The 23,526-nt window shown below is 35.4% G+C and overlaps 1 protein-coding gene across 1 annotated transcript in view; it reads left to right on the top strand.

Annotated features, from left to right (window-relative positions):
- Nucleotides 1–23,526, top strand: part of TRHDE (thyrotropin releasing hormone degrading enzyme) — a 372,616-nt gene that overhangs the window by 246,310 nt on the left and 102,780 nt on the right. Inside the window, exon 7 of the mRNA XM_024576381.3 lies at nt 19,165–19,230. Coding sequence (XP_024432149.2) covers nt 19,165–19,230 — 66 coding nt within the window. The remainder of the gene's footprint in view (nt 1–19,164; nt 19,231–23,526) is intronic.

Genomic DNA, 23,526 nt, shown 5'->3' with positions numbered 1-23,526 from the left:
AATAGTGTTTGTACCTCAGTACACTATAAATATTAAGCCAGGATTTTTAATTTAAAATTAGCTTTAAATTAAAATCCTAGACTAGAGATACCCTCAGATGCCAGACAGACACTAAACCAAATCCTTTCTAGAGATACCAACCTTCATGTCACATCTCAAAAGGTTTTCACACATAAATCCCAAGAAAAAAGGGCATCTTGTCAAAAATAATGAAGCACACCAGGCAACCAGGTTCTGCGGCCATGAAGTAGCTGAAACAATTGAGAGCTGTCGCGTATGTGCTTAAAATATCGGACATGTTAGACAGAGAGTATATGATAGTATATTAATAAATTTGAGAAGATAAAAAGAAGCTTGAAAATATGAACAAAATGAAGGCAGGTTTTAAAAATGACAAATGAAGATTTCTAGAAACAAAAATGTTACAGTTGCCTTTAAAAATATAGTACATGTAGTAGCTGGTTTATCACAGTTAGAAAGAGCGGAAGAGAGAATTATGAATAGAAAGGTAGAACTGAAGGAGCTCTCCAGAGTGCAGCACGAAGAGGTAAAGAGATGGCAAACATGAAAGAGGTTAACGGCAGAGGAGAAGGAGTGAAAAGGTCTGACACGTGGGTAATGCGTAGACTCAAGACTTAGCTTCACTTATTTTTCCCACTCTTTGTTTCTTCATCAAATTATTACTTCTTAGCTACAGGGATTAAAAAGCAGCATCATTCTTAGAAACAGAAATCAGAGTTTGATTTAAGATTTTCTTTTTTTTAAGTTTACAAAATTTAAATGTTTATTTTTTTTCCATTAAAAAAATTTTTATTGTTGTTCAAGTACGGTTTTCTGCCTTTCCCCCTGTCTCTACCCCCAACCCCAGCCATCCCTCCCTCCCTCCCATGATTCCACTCCCTCTTGGTTTTGTCCATGTGTCCTTTATAGTTCTTCCTGAAAACCCTTCACCTTTCCCCCCATTATCTCCTCCCATCTCCCCTCCGGTTACTGTCCTTTTGTTCTTAATTTCAATGCCTCTGGTTATATTTTGCTTGCTTGTTTGTTTTGTTGATTAGGTTCCACTTAAAGATGAGATCATATGGTATGTGTCCCTCACCACCTGGCTTATTTCACTTAGCATAATGCTCTCCAGTTCCATCCCTGCTGTCACAAGGTGTAGGGCATCCTTCTCTCTTTCTGCTGCATAGTATTCCATTGTGTAAATGTACCATAGTTTTTGATCCACTCATTTACTGATTTAAGATTTTCTTTATCTTAAAATTGTGAATATTACCCATCACCAAAGCACTGTGTTATCATCTTTATTCTTTTTTATTAACATTTAAAAGCTTGAATAAGATAATAGAATAAGTTTGAAAAATGAACATTATAATTTTTATATTAATAGTTATTATTTATTGAGTGCTCACTGTGTTACCAGAGTTTTACCATACGTCATTCCATTTAATATTACATCAAGCTGAAGCCTAGAGTAGTTACATTTTTTTTTTTTTTGCATCCAGCTCATATAGCTTATAAGTAAAAGAACGAAGATTTCTTTTTTTAAAACCTCACCCAAGGACATGCTTATTGATTTTAGAGAGAGGTGAAGGGAGGGAGAAAGAAAGGGAGAAAAACATCAGTGTAAGAGAGAAACATCGATTGCCTCTGGTACACACCCCCACCAGGGACTGAACCCATGACCTAGGCATGAGCCCTGACTGGAAGTGAAACCACAGTGCTTTGGTTTACAAGATAACACCCAACCAACTGAGCCACCGGAGCCAGGGCAGAACCAACATTTCAATGGAACCTGCTAGACTCCAAATTGTGTTCTCTTATTGCCTGATCACATAGTCAAATTAGTGCTGACTTCCACAGTAGAGAAGGTTATATATTTATTTAAATAATTTTTTCTTTCATCTGACCATTTATTTCATCTCTACTTTGAAATGATTTTTTAGATACAATTCATTGCCTAAGGAAACCAGTGTCATTATTTTATGATTCCTGAAGAGTCTACCTTTACCAGATATTTTAAATTTCTTTGTCTTCTCTTCTCATTAATTCTTACATTCCCCTCTTAGCTTTTTCTGTAGCCAACAGCCTAAGGATCCTCAGAAAAATTTTAACCCAAGACTGTCTGTATGTTCAGGGACCGTAAGTAGAGATGAGCATGGGCTGGAGCGGCGCTATGTAGATCTAGGTGACTGAGAAGCGTGGGTAGGCTTCTGCAGAGCAGAGCACATCCGGAAGCGAACCAGCTGGTGCAATCCAGCGGTGCACCACCTTACAGCCTTAAGTTTACATTAGGATGCAATTCTCTCAGTGCCATAAAAGTATCTGGCCTAAAGTGGAGAATTTTTGTGATGTAACCCTCTGGTTAATACTATAAAGCACAGCAAAGCAGTGATCAAGCAGAGTGTGCCCATGGTTTGCTTATCTATTTCCAAACCAGTTCTAGCCCCACCATTTTAGACGGAATGTGCAAACATTCATTGCCACATCATTTTCCTTCGGAAAGGGCATGCGTCCCAGCAGGAACCTTGTGAATAAATTGAAGCAGTTTAAACTATTTCAGTAGTCAATTTGTTAAGAGTAAAAACAAGAGTCTTAAATGCTATCTAATGTCTAAGAATTTTTTTTTTCAGTTTGACATGAGAATGTTGACAGTGTTAGGGGAAAGTTAGCATATTTAAGGATATTTATATCTGAAATAATAACCTCAATTAAGTCTTATATAACACTACATATCAGTCACTTTTATGTAAGTGCTTTATATATATTGTCATTATATCCTTATAACAACCCCATGATATAGATTCCCTTCCCACCCCCGTTTTATGATGAGGAAACTAGGAAGTACCTGACCCACCACTGCAGTGTTAGCAAATATTGGAGTCAAGATTCATACACTCACCGTTTGCTCTGTGCTCTTAGCCCACTGCTCCGGACTGGTAATCCTCTGATTTCTATTTAGACAGCACGCTGCCCAAACATCGTGAAGAGATACTCATTTTTTCTAATAGGGCTGTTATGTTTTGCAATTATTTGTATGTATTTGTGTAGTTATTCCTCCTCTGTTTTGCTGAGTCAGAGCTTTAGCATTGTCCTAGTTATTGCCTCGTTCAGAGCCTTAGAGATGGTGAGCACAAAGTAAATGCTTGCAGTCTGAGTGACTTTTAACAGTGATTAATTTCACCCTCCAAACCCTTTAAGGTAGTTATACAAATTTAATTTCTAGCTGTTTCAGATTCCTACCAGCCGAGACTTTTGAGACATTTTTTTTCTATTTTAAACCTCTAGCATGAAAAAGAGAAGTAAATATGGCTCTTTACTAAACATTAAGCAAAGTGATGCTTTATTAAATGCTTGTGACCTTTTTAAGTGCTCTTTAGATTGCTTTAGATTGAACCATTTGAACTTTTTTCTGAAAAATAATATAGAATGAAACTTTTTTTGCTTGTTCTGAATTACTTTCCTTAAGCACTAAGTGGTACTTCCTCATCCTGGCACTCCATGAATCCTTAGACAGACCTGGGGAGAAGCTGGGAATGTTCTGTGCCTACCCCTCACCTCCAAGATAAAGATCAGGAAAAGAACACACCTGCTTTTCAGCATGCCTTAATGCCTGTGTCAGAACCGTAATTACACACTTGTATACTCTAAGAACTAAATCTCTTACTATTTTCCACTTCTGCTTGAGAAAAATTTTTTATCACTTGGCACAAAATGTTTTTTATCAGTTCATTTTAATGTCTCCTTAGTGACCTTGTTGCCACCTGAAGCCATGATGTTACGGGTCGAATTTGGGAGAGATTTGCCCTTTTGCTTTTCTCCTAGATATAAAGATATGTCATTTGCTTTTTCCCGTTCACATTTCCTCCATGTTAAACCATAAGAAACTCAAGTTGAGCTTTGATTGTTTCTAAAATGAAGGAAACATCACCGGAGATTAGGGTGGTTTATTTCTCCTAGGCTTCTGGTAGTGGCAGCAATCAGTATTTTGTTTGTTTGTTTGTTTATTGTTTTCGATTGATTATAAAAAGAATGGAGGAAAGCTAGAGGTAGAAATTTGATGCCATGTACAAGAAGCTAAAGTTTGAAAAGGTAATAACAGAACCTATGATGTAGATATTTGCTTAGAAGGTGTTAAATGGTTCTTTTTAGATTACTAGGAGAAAGGGCATTGTACATTGTTATGTATGTGTCTGGGAAAATTTAGTCCTACAAAAATGGTGTTTTCCAAAGTATGAGCTGTGGAATACTACAATATGTTCTCTTAAAATTATTTTCTTCCTCCTCAGATATCAAAATTTCAGATTTTATTGATTTGCCTTAATAGCATTACACAAAAGTATACCTTAAATAAAAGTGTAAGCAATGAATTTATTCTGTGGTCTTGCTGGATGAACTCTGGCAAGATTCTATTTGCTTCTCTACCTATAAAAACAGACTGGCTCTTATGATCCACTGCATCGGATGAGATTGCTTCATGATAAATGGCTTGCTGCTTTGGTTTCCTGGATGGTATGTTTTTTTAATATTTAAAAAATATTGTATTTTTCCATTACCATTTAACACGCTTATACCTCCTTCTCCCCTGCAGTCACTACACTGGTGTCCATGTCCATGAGTCCTTTTCCTTTTTTGCTTGATCCCTCCACCCCCTAACTCCACATCAGAGCTGTCAGCCTGCTCTCCACCTATGGGTCTGTCTCTGTTTTGCTTGTTCAGTTTCTTCATCACATTCCTCATATACATGAAATCATACGGTAGTTGTCTTTCTCTGACTGGCTTATTTCACTTAGCATAATGGTCTCCCGGTCCATCCATGCTGTCGCAATGGATAAAATTTTCTTCTTTTGAATGTTATGTTTTTGAGTTTTGAAATTCTCTAGGTACAGAAAACATCAGTGCTTTGCCCAACTGAAAACAAAAATCAAAAGCTGGAGGTGAAAGTTGCCCTTCTGTTTCACAGGGTGGGGGGTGCACGCTTACCTTGTGCAGGTGTTGTTAAGTCCTCGATATGAACCTGCTCCCCATTACACCCTGCCACCCGCAAGCATCCAAAATGAAGTTGTAGCTTCTGCATTTCTAAAAAAGAACACGAAAAGAAAGAATCCACTTCTCAATGAAGTACCTGAAGAAGCTAATTTATTTTCTTGGGAACATCTGAAGGAGGTTTAATGAAACTTTAATCTGGGCATTTCATTATCTTTGTAAAGTCTCCCTGACGTCAGAATAAGAGAAAGGGAGACAGAGAAAACCTTCCTCAAGCAATTAGTTCCCTTATCCTTCAAATATTGGGACAGTAAAATAATTTTCTTAGCTCCCAGAAAATCAGTCATATCACTTGTGAACGAATTCAACAATGAAGATTAAAAAGTGTCAAACATCATAAGATGTTTTTCTTCTTTGCTCTTCTACATTTACCTGAGCGACAAAGTGACACGGAGATTTCAACCAATCCGTTTTTGTTGTGCATTAATTGCGATGATGGGAAGATCAGTTATGCTGGTTTTTACTGATAACACATTTTATTTATTATGGATCTAGTTGGATGGCAAATGCAGTTTTATAGCCCAGTGCAGTTTGGAACTGTGACTTTATTTAATATTGCTCTTGAATTCCGTGATGGCCCATCTGTGTAAATAAGCTCATCAACCTCTTGTGTGAGCCCATCCTTGAAGAGTTTCTCATATGGATGCTTAATGAAAAATATGTACTATGCTTTTGTCCTTGTCAGTGGTGTCAGAACGTATGAGATATTCGGCACAACTGCCAAATAAAGCTTCTGCTGTGAGAGAAGGCCCGGCAACATTTTGTCTGGATGAGTAAGCAGCCAGCGTGTCCTGGGTTTCACAGAAAAAAGACAATCCTGAGCCCACGCAAAGGACATGGTTATTTATGGTCATGTTTAGTGACTTTGTTCACGTGGAAATTACAGCTAAAAGTCCGGGGGACTGACCTCCAAGTCTCACGTCTTCTTGACTTGAATCCTTAATTTTCCATGAAGGCATCTTTTCACAGCTGTCTCCCAAGATGCCACATAAAATTAATTAGAACAACAAGGTGTTGATATTTACATGAAATACCCTGTGAATAGAACTGTGCCCCAAGTTTTCTTCATTTTAAAGTCATCTAGAAAAAGTCACTTGACTCTATATATGCCTTAGAAAAGTTTTGAAAATCTGCAATCCCTTTTTAAAATAAAATAACTTTGTTATTTAAATGTGTATTTTAAATAAAAAATATTGTATACTTATTTTAGGACCCAATTATTTTATTATTTCCTAAAGGTTAGAACAAAACACAGTTTTTTAAAAATCTTTCTTTTTCAATTACAATTGTTATTCCTTCCTAAAAATATCAACTCTTTCAAATCTAAATAATGGTATAGTATAATGAAATACTTAAAAATTAGTTAGCCTGATGAATTCTAAAATAAAAAGATTCTGTCCAGTATAATTTGAGATTATTGAACTTCAGGCTTGGATTTGTTTGCCTTTACTATGAATAATCATATGGAACCTTAAGACGCTACTCTAGTCTTCTTCTGTTTCTTCTGTAGACGTGTGTGTATAGTTGGTAATTATTAGGCTACGGTCTTCTTCCTAAAAAAGAATAACAATGAGCTATGGTTGAGAAGGATTTTAGAGCAGCAAGTATATCAATGGCGGGCTGGGTTAGATGGGTGAGTAAATGGATAAATCAAAGGAAGTGCCAGTTTGGCGAGAGGCTGGACAGGCACCCATACACGTCTGTTTGATGTGGTAGGTCTTACCAGAGAATATTCTACTTTCTGGAGGATTGAGATTTTAACTCTTCATACAAAAAGAAAATATAGTTTATTCAAACTACCTTTTGAAGGTCAATCTACATGTTCTAGTGATGATTAATGCCAAATAGTAAGTCTTTTATGGCTAAGAAATACTTCCTTTCAGATCTCTGTTTTAGTCATTAGTGTGTGTGTGTGTGTGTGTGTGTATGTGTGTGTGTGGTTACTGTTTAACTCCCAGCGGAGTTAAAAATAAATTGACTACATAGGCTTTATTTGAACATTTCTTATATTTGAAAAGTGTTAAGTATTTGGCTGGGAATTTTTCCAGGAAAACATGTTTAATCTTATTTTTTAGGGCTTTTTATCCTATCTCTGGATTTCCTCTAATGTCCCTCTGACACTTTTACCTATAACTTTTTTGTTCAATGCATAGTTATTGTGAATTGTGTTCAATAGATGATTTTTCCTGTATTACATTTTACCCCCAATATGACACCCGTATGACCTGTGCCTCTAGTTGCTCAGATCCTCAGGAGCAAAGGGCCATGCCTTCTGTTGTACTTTTGCTGGATTGATTTGTTTTTACTTTTTAAATGATAACATTATTAAATATTCTTTATTAGCAATTCAGGCAGTAATGATCGCTTACCTTTTGTTAGCAATTAGTAGGAGATTTAGAAATATTACCTCAAGACTCCAGCTTCCTTTGGCTAGGTTATTAATCTTGTAAATGACATTTTATTTTGCTGAGATGACTGTACTTTCCATTGTTCTGTTGATGACATGTAATAGTTTAAAAACATTCTTCTTTTTAAAAAAGATTTTATGCGTTTATTTTAAAGAGAGGGAAAGGTAGGGAGAAAGAGAGGGAGAGAAACATCAATTGGTTGCCTCTCGCACGCCCCCAGCTGGGAGACTGGCCCTCAAGCAGGCCTGTGCCCTGACTGGGAATCCAACCAGCAACCTTTGGCCTTTGCGGGATGATGCTCAACTAACTGAGCCACGCTGCCAAGGCTCAAAAATATTCTTTTAACAGCAATATGCAGAGACATTTTCCCATTACTGTAAAATCAGTTCTTCATAACTTGCAAAGCAGGTTTTCCCTGGTAATCTAAAGATCGCACAGAGGGCCTGTCCTCTCCGGTAGTGTGTCCTCCTCAGGCGCCACTCTCCCTGCAGCTGCGCTGGGCAGTGCTCAGCCTGAGGACACTGTCCCCAAGGTGTCTGCACGTGGGTATCTGAGTTTTGGAGGCATGTATTTCTGATTTTAATATAAATGCGGAGAAGACCTCTTATTACTAAGTGTTGTAATTCAGTGGTTAAATGGATGGATTATTTAAGGAAAAGTATCAAGAAATATTGGAAACAGGGAAAAATCTATGAAAGGGAATAATGACTTTGGGCATCACAAAACAGAAGAGTCAATGTAGATGAATAATCAAATCGGCATTTTCTTCCTGACATCCCTGCATGGGTTTGTCTCTAGAAAATGAGAAATGTAAAAAACAAAACAAAACAAAACGAGAAGTGTTTCCCGAGAGTCTTTGTCCCAAATATTGCTGCTGTTATACTTATTCACTGTTTTCTTTTTTACTGTCATTTTTGTTAATATTTTACATATTAATACATTTAAAACTTGTTATCTAGTTTAATAGTTATGTATTGAGTATATAGTCATACAGCAAGAGGCTGGGTTTTGCAAGACACGGTCTCTCTCCTAACTGTTAGTGGTATAGAAGGTATTTGTTGTATGTAAATTTTCAAAATAAGACAGATTGTGCTCTAAGTTGAAGGAGATGTAAAAACAAGTGCTGCAGGAGAACTGTAATAGCAATTTTAATTCTGACTTGAATTAGAAAATATTTCTTAGAAAAACCTGACATTAGAGTCGACTAAAAACTTACATCATATTAGTAGGGGCAGTAGGGGAATTTCAGGCATGAAGAGGTGCAGGGAGACTAGATACACGGCTCGTCCCACGGTCACTCAAAGATAATACAGGCCAGAATCTAGGAGGAGGATTATAAAGAAGAGCTAGATTAAGGGAAACATAAGAGTCACATGCCCATTCAATTTCTCCTTCTTTTTTTTCAATATATGCAGTATCTGTTTTGTACACCTTCAAAATTATATACATCTATATGTAATAAAAATAAAATTTAGGAAAGAAAGATTGGAGAGAAGAATGAATTTAACCATGAAATTAAATTTTGTGCTTATAAATTACTTTGTAGATAATTTTAAAATATTTAAATATATGACATTTTAATTATAAAGTGGAAAAGTAAATGTTTATATTATGTAGAAAATGCACAACTTAATTCATTAGAGGTTAGTGTTATACTCTGTTTTTCAGAAAAAATATTCAATTGACATTAAATTTTTATTACATTAATGTAATTGTTTGCATAGTAAATTATTTATTTAAAAATTATTTGTTTATTTTTAAACAAGGCTAATTCAACTTATTTCATTTTCTCTTTATTGTTTTGGGTTGGCCAAAAAGTCCATTTGGTCTTTTCCATAAAGTAAAAGATACATTTTTCATTTTCACCAATAACTTTATTAATTTGGATATTCTGAGTATGTCAGCTATCTCCCACATGGGTTTCTAGTGAGTAGAGGCCAGGGGTGCTGCTAAACATCTTCTAATGCTTAAGACAGCCCCACAGCAAAGAATTATTTGGCCAAAATGTCAGTACTACCAAGAAACTTTGTAAACCACTTTTGACATGTTCGATCAGTCATAGCACCTTCTCCATACACTGCACAATCTTTTTTTGTGTTTCTGTTGTGTTTTTACCTTTCTTGAAATGATAATACATAATACACCAAAAATGTTGAGTATCTTCTTCCATGTTCAATATTAAAATGGCTGCACAAAAAAATCACCAATTTTGATGTTTAAATGCACACTGATGTGACAGCTATCACAATACAATCTAACAGAATTATTTTATATGAAGTCAGCTTGGGGTGGGGTGGAGAGATGGGGAGAAAAGGCATACAACTGTAACTGAATAACAATAAAAATTTAAAAAAAATTAAAAAAAGATAAAGTCAGCTAAGTACTAATTGAGCCATCATATGGAAAAAAACTAAATTACCTTTATAGCCAACCCAATACATACATTCATTTAAAATTAAAAAAAAATGATAGCACCAAAATATTCCTAGAGGATCAATAGAAAGATCTTTGAATAAGGGAATACGGGACTTGCTACCACTGAGAGTAAGGTAAGAGGAAAACAAAGTTTATATAAAGCATGGGAGACCATTAATGAGATCAATTATAATAAGGTGTTTTAGGTGAGCAATTTTCCCTAAGACCTCTATGTTTAAATGAAAATCTCAAGAAACTTTTCAAACATATAGCAAATACTGACAGGTATGCGTGCACTCAAGATCCAAATTTAATAAATATTATCCTTTCTGTTATTATTGTGAAGACTCAAATTTAACAAATATTATAATTTTTTAATTTTTATGCCTCTCCCTGTCTTTCCAAAGATGACTACTAAGCAGACATAACTTTATCTGTGTTTTCTCTCTGCCGGGAATGCTCTTACCCAGTTATCAGCAGAACTTACTTCTTTTAATTCATGTCTTCACTTAAATGTCGTTTGTGAGAGAACTCCTTTCTGATTACCTTAATAACACTGAGAGCCCATCTCCTCCAGCTCGCTCTATTTCCTTGCCCTGTGTTTTGTCTTTCTTCATAGCAATAATCAGTACTTGGCATGATTATATGAAGCAGATTCTTTGTTTATTAACTGCTTCTGCTAGAAAGTAAACTCGACAAAAGTTTATTTGATTTGTTCTTTGCATCATTTTCAGTCCCTATAACAGTGTCTCACACAGAACACACTCAATAATTATTTGTTCATTTCACGAATAACTCAATCTTTAAATTTACCTTAGTGTATGGTTTCCCTCCCCAAAGAGTTTATACCTATATATATATACCCCCACCAGACGTTCTTATCTATATTGGTATTATTCAATTCTCACATTTTTTGCCAGGCTTAAGGCTGTGAAATGCTGTCTTACTCTTTAAATTTGCATTTCCCTGTTTATTAGTGAGATGAAGTATTTTTTGTATATTTGTTGTCATTTTGATTTCTTTTTGATTTTGTGTGTGTGAATCCCTTGCACATTTTTCTGTGGGGTCTTTTTCAACAGTTATTTGCTTATTTATTTAATTATTGATAGGTGGCAGCTTTTTTTGCATTCTGGATACAAATCTTTGGTTGCTAATAAGACTGAAATTTAACTTTTAATTTATGATGAGATATTTTTAACCATTCATAGTCTCTTCATTTTCTTTTATGCCTCATGCTTTTTAAGTATCATTCTTTACCCCCAATTCTTAAAGATATGCTTGGACAGGTTTTCCTAATATTTTTAAAGTTTTTAATTTTGTATTATGTTCTTTGGTCTGTTTGGAGGTTTTTGTTGCTGTTGTATGTTGTGATGTAAAATACAGTTTTATCTTTGTTCAGGTAATCAGTCTTCTCTGTGTTCATTGTTGAACTGCCTGCCCCGGCCCCACCCGTTTGTCGTGCTACCCCTGGCAGCTTTCACCAGTGCCAGCTTCTGTGCATTTCGGTCCCTTGTCCTGCCCCCGGCTGACACATGCAGCCCTGGCTGAGGTCCGACCCCTGTGGCGTGTTTGGTTTGATATTGGGTGTGGTGATTCTCCCTGTCTTGCTCTGTTTTAAAATCGCAATGGTTAACTATTTGTTGATTCATATCAATTTTAAGACAAGACCGTTTCTGGAAAAACCTTTTGAAGATTTTATATTATTAATTATGAAGTATTTGACATTTTTATAATAACAGCTTTTTCTAGCTTTATAAGAAATATAATTTTTCATGTTTAGGCTCTTTCGTCTTTGATTAAGTTATTTAATTTTCTCTATGAAAATGCTGAACTACTTTTAATTTCTCCCTATAATTTTTGGCTTTGTTATATTTGTTTGCATTTTGTCTTTGAAACTAGGACTGTTTATAAAATGATTCTTAAATTAGTTTTTACTGATTTATATCCACTCTCATGATTTTTATGAATTGATCTGTGTCAGATAAACTTGCTGCATTCTTTTATGGATTTTATAGATGACTGCTATGGATTTTCATGGATTTTTGTAAGAGCTTTAACATCATCTCTAAATAATACTAATTTATTGCATCATTTTATTGTTTGCTGCATAATTTTATTGTTTGTTCATTTATTTTATTATGCTCTTGAATGTAAGTATTAGTAGGGGGCATTCTTGTCTAATTCCTATCTTTAAGAAGAACACATATAATCTTTCATCAATCAGTATATTTTTAGGAGATGCCTTTGACATGTTAATGAATTCCCCCCTCTCCCTATTTTACTAAAATATATTATATTTTGAATCAATGCTAGGTCATAGCAAATGTTTTTTTCACATATACTGATAGATTTTATTTTTCATCTTCTCAACTATTTATATTCTATTTTGTTAATTCCTGCTCTCATATTTTTTCCATGATCATTCATTTGAGTTTATACTATTATTCTGTTTCAAATTTCATTAATTGAATGCTTTCATGTAATTGCTATTTTTGATGTTGAAAACTCCCTGTTCCTTTATCTCTGCCTCTGTAGTTGTCTTTTTTGGTTTCCTACTGATTTTCATGTAGATTACCTTGTTTGAATACTATTGCATGGGAATACTAAAAACCAGAAGGCCCTAGTTTAGCATATATGCTGAATTTCGTTATTGGGAAGATTGAGTCTCTGTGTATGGGCTATGAATTCATGGCTTGAATGGCCAATTTGAAACCAGCAAGTGGTTGATGGATACCTTTCGTAGCTAGGACCATCTTTCTCTGGCAATGAAAGAATTATGGCACTGGCAACAAGCAGGTGTGCCAAGAACAAGTCTAAATGAATGGCCCCCATCGAACTGGAGAAAGAAGAAACAGTCATTTGAATCAATTAATGAGTGAGGTAAAATAATTTAATAAAATGTGTAGTTTAGACTTAAAAGATTTATGACTCAGAGGCCAGAAAGCATTTAGGGCTAATACAATTGTGGGAAGTTTAATATTATAGTATGGACTTTCCCTGTGCTTTTGAATAATGTATAGGGTTTAGAATGTACTATTGAAAAGGAATATCCTTGCAGTTGAAGTAAATAGTATGATTAAAACATGAGGTTGTAAGGTGTGCTCACGGGATCATAAGAAGATCAGCTTAACCAGAGGCGGGGAAAAGTCTTGGTAGGTAATGGCAAGTTTCATTGTGTATGGCCTTGATTTACTACCAAAGGAAGTTAAACAAAAGTAGTTTGTGGGCAGGGAGCTGACAGGGAAAAGGTGGTAACAATGAAGATGAAGACAGCTACATCCTTTTGTTGAAGGGTATCAGATGCCAAACACGGTTCCTAGGGCTTCACATGAGAGATGCAAATGAATCCTCAGAAAAAGCTTGAGGTGGGTGAGTATCATCGCCATCGTCATGACCATCATCACTGGTAGGAGTAGTCCTTGTTGTTTTATTGTCATATGCTAGTAGTAGATGCACAGGGAGCTCATCAGACGCGACTGAGCTCTTACATCTAGTAGATGACAGAGGTAGGACTTTTCATAGTCACTATGCTTCTTCACAAATAATGATCAAAGTTAGTCTGATGTCGTCCATTGAATGGGCTTGTGAGAGTGAGATCGCATCTGGGGTGGTCACAGGGAGGCTGTGAACTAATTCTGCTGTGCAGTGATAGGAGCCTGGCCTCGGGAAATAAAAAGTCAGAGGGCTCCAAGGTTCCAAGTGTGGGTGGCTGGGGCAATGGGGCATTAATTTGCTTCCCTTTTAAAATGAATTTTCTTCCCCTTTCTGTCTTTTGTTGTTCTATTCCTCTTCTCTCTCTCTCTTTCTCTGCCTTTTTTTGGCAATCAATTTGTGAATGACAAATATTGAGGATTAGATATTTTATTTTTTTTTTACCCAGATCCCAAATATAACTACAATACCATTGCAAAAAACAAACAAACAAACAAAAAAACACGCTTTTAAGAAACCATGGAGGATTTCAGGTATGCTTTTACTCCAGAGCAAAAGCCATGAGTCACGGACAAATCATGTTAGAACATCGCATAATCTCGACACATATCTAGATTTGATGCAGACAGATTATTTAGAAATTTACGTTTCAAAAGTACTTTGTTTTAGAATCAATACACTAATTCTTTTAGTAATGAGGGGGAATGGGGACAAAAGTAATTGAACAACAATAAAAAAAAAGTAATGAGAAAGTCTTACCTTATAGGTTTCTTTGCTAACAAATTACTCAACCACCAAATGTATGGATGTAAATCTAGGAAAAAGTTCCAGTAACTACTATACCTGTGTGACTTTAGACAAATTACTTTAACCCTTTACCTCTGTCTCTCCCGTATATAAACTGAATATAATGATACATTATTTATTTTTTAAGATTTTATTTATTTATTTTTTAGAGAAGGGGAAGGGAGGGAGAAAGAGAGGGAGAGAAACACTGATGTGTGGGAGAAACTATGATCCATTCCCCCTCACACACCCCCAAACGGTACCTGGCCCACAACCCACACATGTGCCCTGACCAGGAATCGAACCAGTGACCTTCTGATCTGCAGGATGATACTTAAACCACTGAGCCGTACCAGTCAGGGCGGATACATTCTTTTTTACCTGCTCATATCCTATATAAGAGCAAACACATATGTACAGTGGAATGTTGGAATATACCAACTAAAAGAGCAATAATTTATACTTGTTTAGATCTCAGCACTAAAGCTTTCCTACCGGGTGAGGTCTTTTGAGAAGTCACGATGGTGTGTGAGGTATTTATGTGAGAAAGGAGCCAATGAAAGTAGGGAGAGCTGCTTTGAGATCACAGGGCAGTGTATAGCTTATGCAAAAAGAGAGGGAAAGAAGCAGCATTGGACTGAAAGAATTTTAGACAGCAGTCCAATTGCAAGAAATATCCATCCAGGCCAATGGGGAGTCCTGAAGCCAGAGCTTCCCATTAGAGGAGTTTGCTGTCTCACCGGGAGGTGCCCATCTCAGTTCCACTCTCATGCTCAGCCACCAGCTGGGAGTGGACTGAGGAAAACGCAGCCTTCAGGGAGCAAGTACAGAGAGGCTACAGAGGACATGTACACTCAGCGTCTGGTAAAAACATCACTATTTTCAACTTTGTTCTCACCGAATCTGCTCCAAACTCTCTTTATGCCTCCTAGTCTATCAACATGTTCTATTATGCTAGCCAATTTCTGTCTTCTGTCCCGTTGCCAGTCCTGGACATATTGGTCAGCTATTCCAACTACGTCTCAATGAGTTAAGTTTCCCTTCATCATCTCCTGGGAACACCCCCTGATTCTAAACTCTGAGTAACTCTAAGAATTCCCTTTCTACGTTCTTGCTATGCTCAAGGTTTCTGGGGAGGGTCATGTAATTTTTAATTGGGGATCACAAGAAAGTAACCCATACTCATTAAAATGACTGATTTTGGAGTTAGATATAAGTGGAGTTTCAATCCTGGCTCCATAATTTACTACCTGTGTTAATTTGGGTAAATTACACAACCTTTTAAGCCTAATCTGAAAAGTAAAGGTAATGGTATTTCATTACAATAATGTGAATATGGCATGTAGTAGTTGCTTAATGAATGATAGGTATATCATTAATAATTTTAGCTAGGACTTAGGGTTTTCCTGCACATTTCCACATTTTTTGACTCCTTCCTTTATTCTCACTGGAGTTCAAACCTAGTTCCACTTTTTCCAACTCATAATCTTGGGCTTGCCTCTCTGATATTATTGTGATTCAGCATTTATTGAGAACCTACTATGTTCCAGGAACTGTTTTTCACAATGGCTTTGTAGTAGAGTCAAACAGACCAAGTCTACTTATGCTTTTCACTCTTCATCTGCCTGATTCTACAAAGACCACTCCTGCTATACCATGCAAATAAATGCTTCCTGTTTACCTCGGCTTACGGAACCCTGCCCATCCTTTAAGGTCTCACACAAATGCACCGTCTGTCCTCCAGTCTTCTTTGATATGCATCCCTCCAGATATAATAAGCTTTCTTTTTTTCCTGAAACATAGTCGGATATTTTATTTATTTATTTATTTATTTATTTACATTCATCTTATACCGTGTTGTATCTTCTCATCTCATTCATAAGGTTTTGAGGTCCTGGAGGACACAGACTTGTGGATACATATTTATATCCTTCAGGATACCGAGCACACTGCCTTACTCAATAAGCATATGTTAAAGGAATAAATTAGTTGCAATCTCCCTGTCTTCAAAAGTGATTACTTATCACTAAGGTACACCAATAGAGTAATAAACTCTGTATCCTGTCTGAGTAGTCTTCAAGATTACAAAATAATTGCTATGTGTGCAACTAATTTCTCTTTCTCACCTGGTTATTCTGTTCAGGGAGCCACACCTCTGAGCCAGGCACAGGGAATGGGGGTTCTAAGCCATAAAGACACAGTCCTTTCTCTGTAGATGTTTACTGTCTTAGAGACTGATTACAATGTTAGTTAAAATAAATTTTAGCTAAGAACTTATATGAAAAAGATACCTCAAATAGAAAATTGCTAAGTGAGATATGGGTTTATATTTTTGTGGAATATTCTTTATGAAACCCTAAAAAATTCAGGTAGTAGTTTCCATCCTAATATCTCCCTGAACTTTAGCATACATAGTAAATAAAAATGATAGGTTTTTAGAGGAAGTTTAAAAATTATAAAAGTCTTATAGAAATAGTTTATTTCTCATAAAGCTGTTTAGGCTGCCTAGCACCGAATTTGATTGGGAGTGGAATTTTGAATCATAAGTGAGTATAAATTACAATATTGTAAATAATATTTCTTGGTGAAAAATGTTTTAAAAATGTGATGAAAGGGGATTCAGTGTTTTCTTCTTTTTTTTTTTTAAATTTGCAATACGTTATGCCTGCCTTAAGGGGCGTGATTCTTGTTTTAAGCCCACGAAGTAGACGCCATGTGGATGTTGGCTGAATAATGACAGTCGGAGAGGCCACTTGCCCATGAAGTTTTATGAAATAAGGATTTTTAAAATGTAGCTTTGGAAAGAAAAGGCTAGTTAAATATAGAAGACTGCATGCTACTCTGGGGAATTTAAAATGTTCAAGTGGGCAACATAAGCATATTTTTAGGAAGTTAATTTAATTATACAATACAATAATAATAGGGAGTTCAGTGATATACAACTTTTACATATTGATTATATTTCTAGGTTTTATTTCCTGTTAGCACTCTGCTCCACCTCAACTGAGACAGGAAAACCGGTACATTCATTATGATTAGAAAGGACTCTTTTGCCATTAGACCATGCTAAATTGATAGTTTTAATAGCCTGACAAGAGACCAAGGCATCATTACCTGGAGGGAAATACTTAAATCATCTGAAGGTGGCTATTCTGTTCTGAAGGAAAGTTTGAGATGACTGCTCGAGAGTCTAAATCTTACTCCTCAAGTGGCAAAGCGCAGTTTTGCTGCAGAATTGAGAGTTTCCGCCCTCGGGGTGGGTGTGTGAGACTGGGAAGTGTATAGGAGGAGGGCTTGTGAAGGAAATTCAAGGAGTAGAGCTGATGAGTTCTAAAGGGAATTCTAATCATGTCCTCAGATTGAGTCTTAAAGGCTTATATTTTAGGGACCTATACAAATATGCAGAAGTTGAAGAGGAAGAAGCACAAGAAAGAGCAGAGAATACAAAGTGTGCTAGAAAAACATGTCGGAAGAAGTACAAAACTCTGTGGCTTGTCTAGCTTAACATTTGTTGGGTTATAAATAAAATATTAATTTTTGGAGCAATTTTGGTTATGACTGAATTTCTTTTGCCACATTTCTTTAATGATGATTAATGGAGCCTGAGTATTGTATTTCATTAAAATTATGTAATTCTAGGAAATAATTTTAGTAATAGTGGAGACTTCTCCTTGCATTTTGGACTGGCTGCCACAGTTCAGTTCTAGACAGGGTGAGTCCATATGTGGTTGATATGATTCTCTTATAGAAAAGACATGAAACAGGGGCAAATGGTGATGGAAGGAGACCTGACTGGGGTGGTGAACACACAGTATGGGGTACAGATGATGTGCTGTGGAATTCTGCACCTGAAACCTGTGTGATTTTGTTATCCAGCGTCACCCCAAGAAACTCAATTAAAAAAAAAACCTAGCAAGAAGTGAGTTATTGGAGAGTCTGAATTTGTCATGAGAATGAATTTAATATGTGAGTCATAAAAGGATTTCCCTCATAACCAGGCTATTATTTATGCTTAAACTTTTGCTGCATATAATCCACTCTTCTGTAGTTAAAACAATTTTGTGCAGCTTAAAATACCTTTTTTGAAAGTTTATTTATATTTTGCATACAAATTTATAATCATCCAGGCTTACTATCATTACTTGGAATATTTCATATTGATTATGTCTCTCCCTTTTGCACTGATATTGTTCCACAATATTATAATAATTGTTCTCAAGGTGAGGTAGACTCCTAAATTAGTATTTTTCTCCATTACTCTAAGTATTTATATCAATCACATGTTTTATTTATATATGGATATGTGGCTACAGCCAGCCTCTAAAAGAAATAGCCAGGAAATAAAAATTATTAGTTCAGTATAATACTGATAGCTAGCACTCATATCATGGTTCCTATTTTTCAGACCATGTTGTAAGTGCTTTGCATTTACTAATTCACTTAAGCTTCAGAATAACTGTATTAAACTGGGATTGTTATTGCCTATATTTATGAGTGAGAAAAGTTAGGAACAGAGAGGTTAAATTTTTTTTTCCTAAGTAAACATGGTGAGAAGGGGACAGAGCCAGGATTTGAAGCCAAGCAGCTGGACCGCTGGGTCTCCCTACTCTCCACTTCTGTAGCTGAAGTATTCTTGGCTAAGTCAGGGTTAGAGTAAGTAGCTATGTTACTCCAATGCTATACTTAATATGATTATTTATTAACATGGGAATTCTCTCATACTAGATTATGAATTTGTAAGTACAAGAATCATGTTTTATTAACTCTGTCATATATAGTGCTTAACAAAATTTTTATTACTCCTGAATTACAGCTTATTATTGCCCTGAGATAGTCTGCCCAGGAGATTTCTATTTTGAAGTCATTGGTTTTAGATTAAAAAAACCAAAAAAAATGTGATTGTTACCTGTAAAAAGAATATTGTATTTATGATCTTTATTTTCTTAACTGTTTTTAAGAATAAAATAGCATGAATGAATCAAACTATTTTTGATTGATATAGGATAATTTTAGAATCATGTTATTTGGTTGAAATTCTTTTCTTTCTTATTTTTAAGAAAATACTCTTTTTCTACAGGGTGCAGCTTTAATTAGAATGCTGGCTAATTTTATGGGCCATTCCGTGTTTCAGAGGGGTTTGCAGGTAAGTAATATGCTTCCTATTTTCTCTTACCTTTTTCCTTGTCTTTATATTTTAAAGATTATTTACAGCTTGGAAAATTGCTAATACAAAATTGCTGAATTTGATGGAAAACTTTAGGATGAGTGAGGTAAGCAGTATCTTTCACTATGACAAATGAGAAAGGTAAGATACCGTACCAACTGATAAAACTCAAACTGTTGTACCATTCAGAATCTTTTTAATACACAATTTTAAAATTGAAGTAAGCTTCAAATCTATCAGATCATAAATATTCTACAAAATATTTTTTGAGTCAACTTCCTTTTTCTTCCATTTAAAATTTTATATAAGGTGAAAACAAAGTATGTTAAACTTACTAAAATATGTATTTGAGAAAATCTTACTGCCTTTTTTCAGATATCTGCCTTTTATGTTGTTTTATTGTTGATATGCATACACTGTTATTTGTTCCAAAGCTATTTAAATGTTTTTAAATTAGAAAATACAATATTTTACATAAAGGAGAAAAGGAAACAGTTTTATCATGTATATTTAGAGTATGAAGGATGGAATCTGAGAGTGCATTCTTAGAAAATAAGGACTGTTAACTCTAGAGATAAACACAAATATAGAAAAATAGAACTTTTATTCCACTGAATCTGTTGAAGTAAATCATGCTCCCGGCAGCTGTGATTGATGAATTATTTATGATGCATTCTGCTACTTAGAAGTGTCCTTTAAAGTAAATTGATGTTCACCTGAAATACAATTATGCTAAGACAGAGAGAGCAATCAATCTTATCTGTTCTTACTAAGCTTTTCATTTTGAAATTTAAATAAACTACATATAGGATCAGGTCATATTTCAGTAGTATAATTCTGTCTTTACTGAAAATAAACTAAAAATTAAAATACAAAGCAAGAGTTAAATATGTTATGACAAAGCTTTATTTACTTAATACAACATAGAAAAAATATAAATTTCTTGAAGAATAATTTTCTTAGAAAATATTTTTTACAAAAAGATTTGTTCCAGCAGAGGTTGTAGTTTACTTTCCTCAGCTCTTTCTGTCGGGGACACCTTCAGAATAACTGAGTTCCATTGCACCTGTTGGTCTGGTGCTAAAGTCTCTATTCCAGTCACACAGTTGGAAAACTCTTTTTTTCCCAAGGAGTGCCCTCCATGAATATCAGCTTTCTGCAGTCCTGTGCTTCCTTATCCCCACTCCTTTATTTTTTCCCACTGAAGTTGTAGCATAACAGTTCCAGAAAACACCTAAGCTGTCATAATGGCAACGCAAGTTCAATATGAGTTCTTGGTGTAGCAAGGTGATGTGAAATAATTTTCTATATACAAGTGTTATTATTTTTTCTCATCCGTGTGTATAGATTTGCTTGGCAGGTTGGAGAACTATAGATATATTATTTGGAAAGGATTATTGGTTTGCAACATTTTTCTTTATCCTGTTGTGCTTTCTAAGGTATGCAAAATACATCAATTTTTAATTCACCCAATTCTACTGACCCAGTCTGTTCAATTTTATCCGAAACAAACTATTCACCCTCTGTGCCCCATATATTAAACTTTCATTTGAAGCTTGTGTTAATGTGTGCCTTTATGTTCTGATACTTGATTTGGTTAATTTTCAGCTGAGGGACTGTGTGCTTGTCAACATTGCGTTTCATTTGCCTTCTGACATCTCATTGATCAGATAGATCTGTATCCTTCAGTACTTCCTTGCAGCTTTATTTATACTCATCACTCAAACTGATTTAGTGTATCATCAGCAGTTTGGATTAGTTTACAGTAGCTCCCTATGTCTAGGTGATAAATTATCATCTCTCGTGCATGAAGATGTATGGGATACATTTCGGAAATGACCTCCTGAACAGACACTTTATGTCATGGTGCTGAGTGGTCACAGAGTTGATATTAATATATTTCCCATCCACAGGCTCTGGGGAGTCTTGGTTTTATAGTCTTGTTGAAAGAGCTAATCTGGACTGTCAGTGCTTACCTCTGCTGGAAAATCTATTAATTGTTTTTACATTAACCATGGCCATTTCTGTGTTGACAAAGGGAAGTTCATATTTGCAGACAGACCCAGGGTTAGATTTACAGGTGGAGGCAACCCCAAATTGCAAACATTATGCTTTTTATATATGTTCTCCTGTTCTTTTTTCCTCCTTCTCTTTATACCAGCTTTCCTTCCTTTTCCTTTATACCAGCTCCTCCTCCTCATCCTTCTCCTCCTAACTTCACCTTCACTCCTTTTTTTCCCTTTCTCCTCCTTCTTTTCCTTTGTAGTTGGTCTTTAGCCCTCATGTTCTATGTAGGAACAATAATAAAGGTGTTTTCTTTTAAAATTTGGGTTATCTTACAATTTTTATATTTTTTTGACTAAGGCTCTTTTAGAAACACATATATTTGTCAGTAAGAATGGACTCAGGACTTTCTGAAAAGATTTCACTCCTAATAGCCATATTAGACTTTCTAACTGCTGACTCGGTGGATAGAAAATAGCCTAATACTGAATAATCACAATGTTCCTTAGCTTGGTAATCTTGATACAATTTTGTCTAATCCCCCTTACTTCTTGAATAGTTCCCCTTAAGTCTTGCATAGTTCCCCTTAAGATCGAGAACAAGACAGGGCTGTCTGCTTTTAACTCTCTTATTCAGTATATTACTGGAAGTCCTAGTCACAGCAATCAGTCCAGAAGAAATAAAAGGCATCCCGATTGGAAAGGAAGGAGTAAAACTGTCATTATTTGCAGATGACATGATCCTGTACATAGAGAATGACAAAGATTCCACCAAGAAACTACTGGAACTGATAAATGAATCCAGCAAAGTGGCAAGATACAAAATTAATATCCAGAAATCAGTTGCATTTATATATGCCAATAATGAACCAACAGAAAGGGAAATGAAGAAAACAATCCCATATACAATTGCTACAAAAAGGATAAAATGCTTAGGAATAAACCTAAGCAAGGGTGCAAAAGACTTGTACTTGGGAAATTATAAGACACTGCACAAAGAAATTGAAGAAGATACAAATAAGTGGAAGCACATACTGTGTTCATGGACAGGAAGAATTAACATCATTAAAATGTCCATGCTGCCCAAAGCAATCTATATATGTAGTGTGATTCCTATCAAGATTCCAATGACATATTTCAAGAACTAGAACGAATATTTCAAACAATTTATATGGAACCAAAAATGGCCCGGCATAGCAATAGCAATTTTGAGAAAGAAGAACAAATTGGAGGAATCACACTACCTAACATCAAACTATACCATAAGGCCATAGTAATCAAGACAGCATGGTACTGGCATAAAAACAGATCAATGGAAGTTAATGTAGAGCCCAGAAATAAACCCACAACTTTATAGTCAATTAATATTCAATAGAGGAAGCAAGTATATACAATGGTCTAAAGATAGTTTATTCAACAAATGGTGTTGGGAAAATTAGACAGATATGTTCAGAAAATGAAAATAGACCACCTTCTTACACTACACACAAGAATAAATTCAAAATGGATCAAAGACTTAAATATTAGACCCCAAACCATACAAATTGCAGAAGAAAACATAGGCAGCAAAATCTCAGACATTGCTCATAGCAACACTTTATCTGCCATATCTCTCCAGCAAGGGAATCAAAAGAAAAAATAAACAAATGGTACTACATCAAACTAAAAAGATTTTGCACAGAAAAGGAAATTATACATCTAATAAAAAGACAATCCAAAATGAGAGAATATATTTGCCAATACATCTGATAAGGGGTTAATACCCAAAATTTATACAGAACTTATAAAATTTAACACCAATAAACCAAAAAACTCAATTAAAAATTGGGCAAAGGACTGAATAGACACTTCTCCAAAGAGGACATACAGATGGCCAATAGACACATGGAAAGATGCTTGATGCCACTAATCATCAAAGAAATGCAAATTAAAATGACAGCGAAATATCATCTCACACTTGTCAGAATGGCCATCATCAATAAATTAACAACAAGGGCTGGTGAGGACGTGGAGAAAGGGGAACACTCTTGCACTGTTGGTGGGAGTGCAGACTGGTGCAGCCACTGTGCAAAGCAGTAGGGAGATTCCTCAAAAAATTAAAAATGGTTCTGCCTTTTGACCCAGTGATCCCATTTCTGGAAATATATCTGAAGGAACCTAAAACACTAATTTGAACTAACATTTGCACCCCTATGTTCATTGCAGCATTATTTACAATCGCCAAGATATGGAAGCAGCCCAAGTGTCCATCAGTGGATGAGTGGATAAAATG

This window comes from Desmodus rotundus, chromosome 3 (assembly GCF_022682495.2).
Source record: "Desmodus rotundus isolate HL8 chromosome 3, HLdesRot8A.1, whole genome shotgun sequence".
NCBI classification, from domain to species: domain Eukaryota; kingdom Metazoa; phylum Chordata; class Mammalia; order Chiroptera; family Phyllostomidae; genus Desmodus; species Desmodus rotundus.
This window is presented reverse-complemented; position numbering and strand designations above follow the sequence as displayed.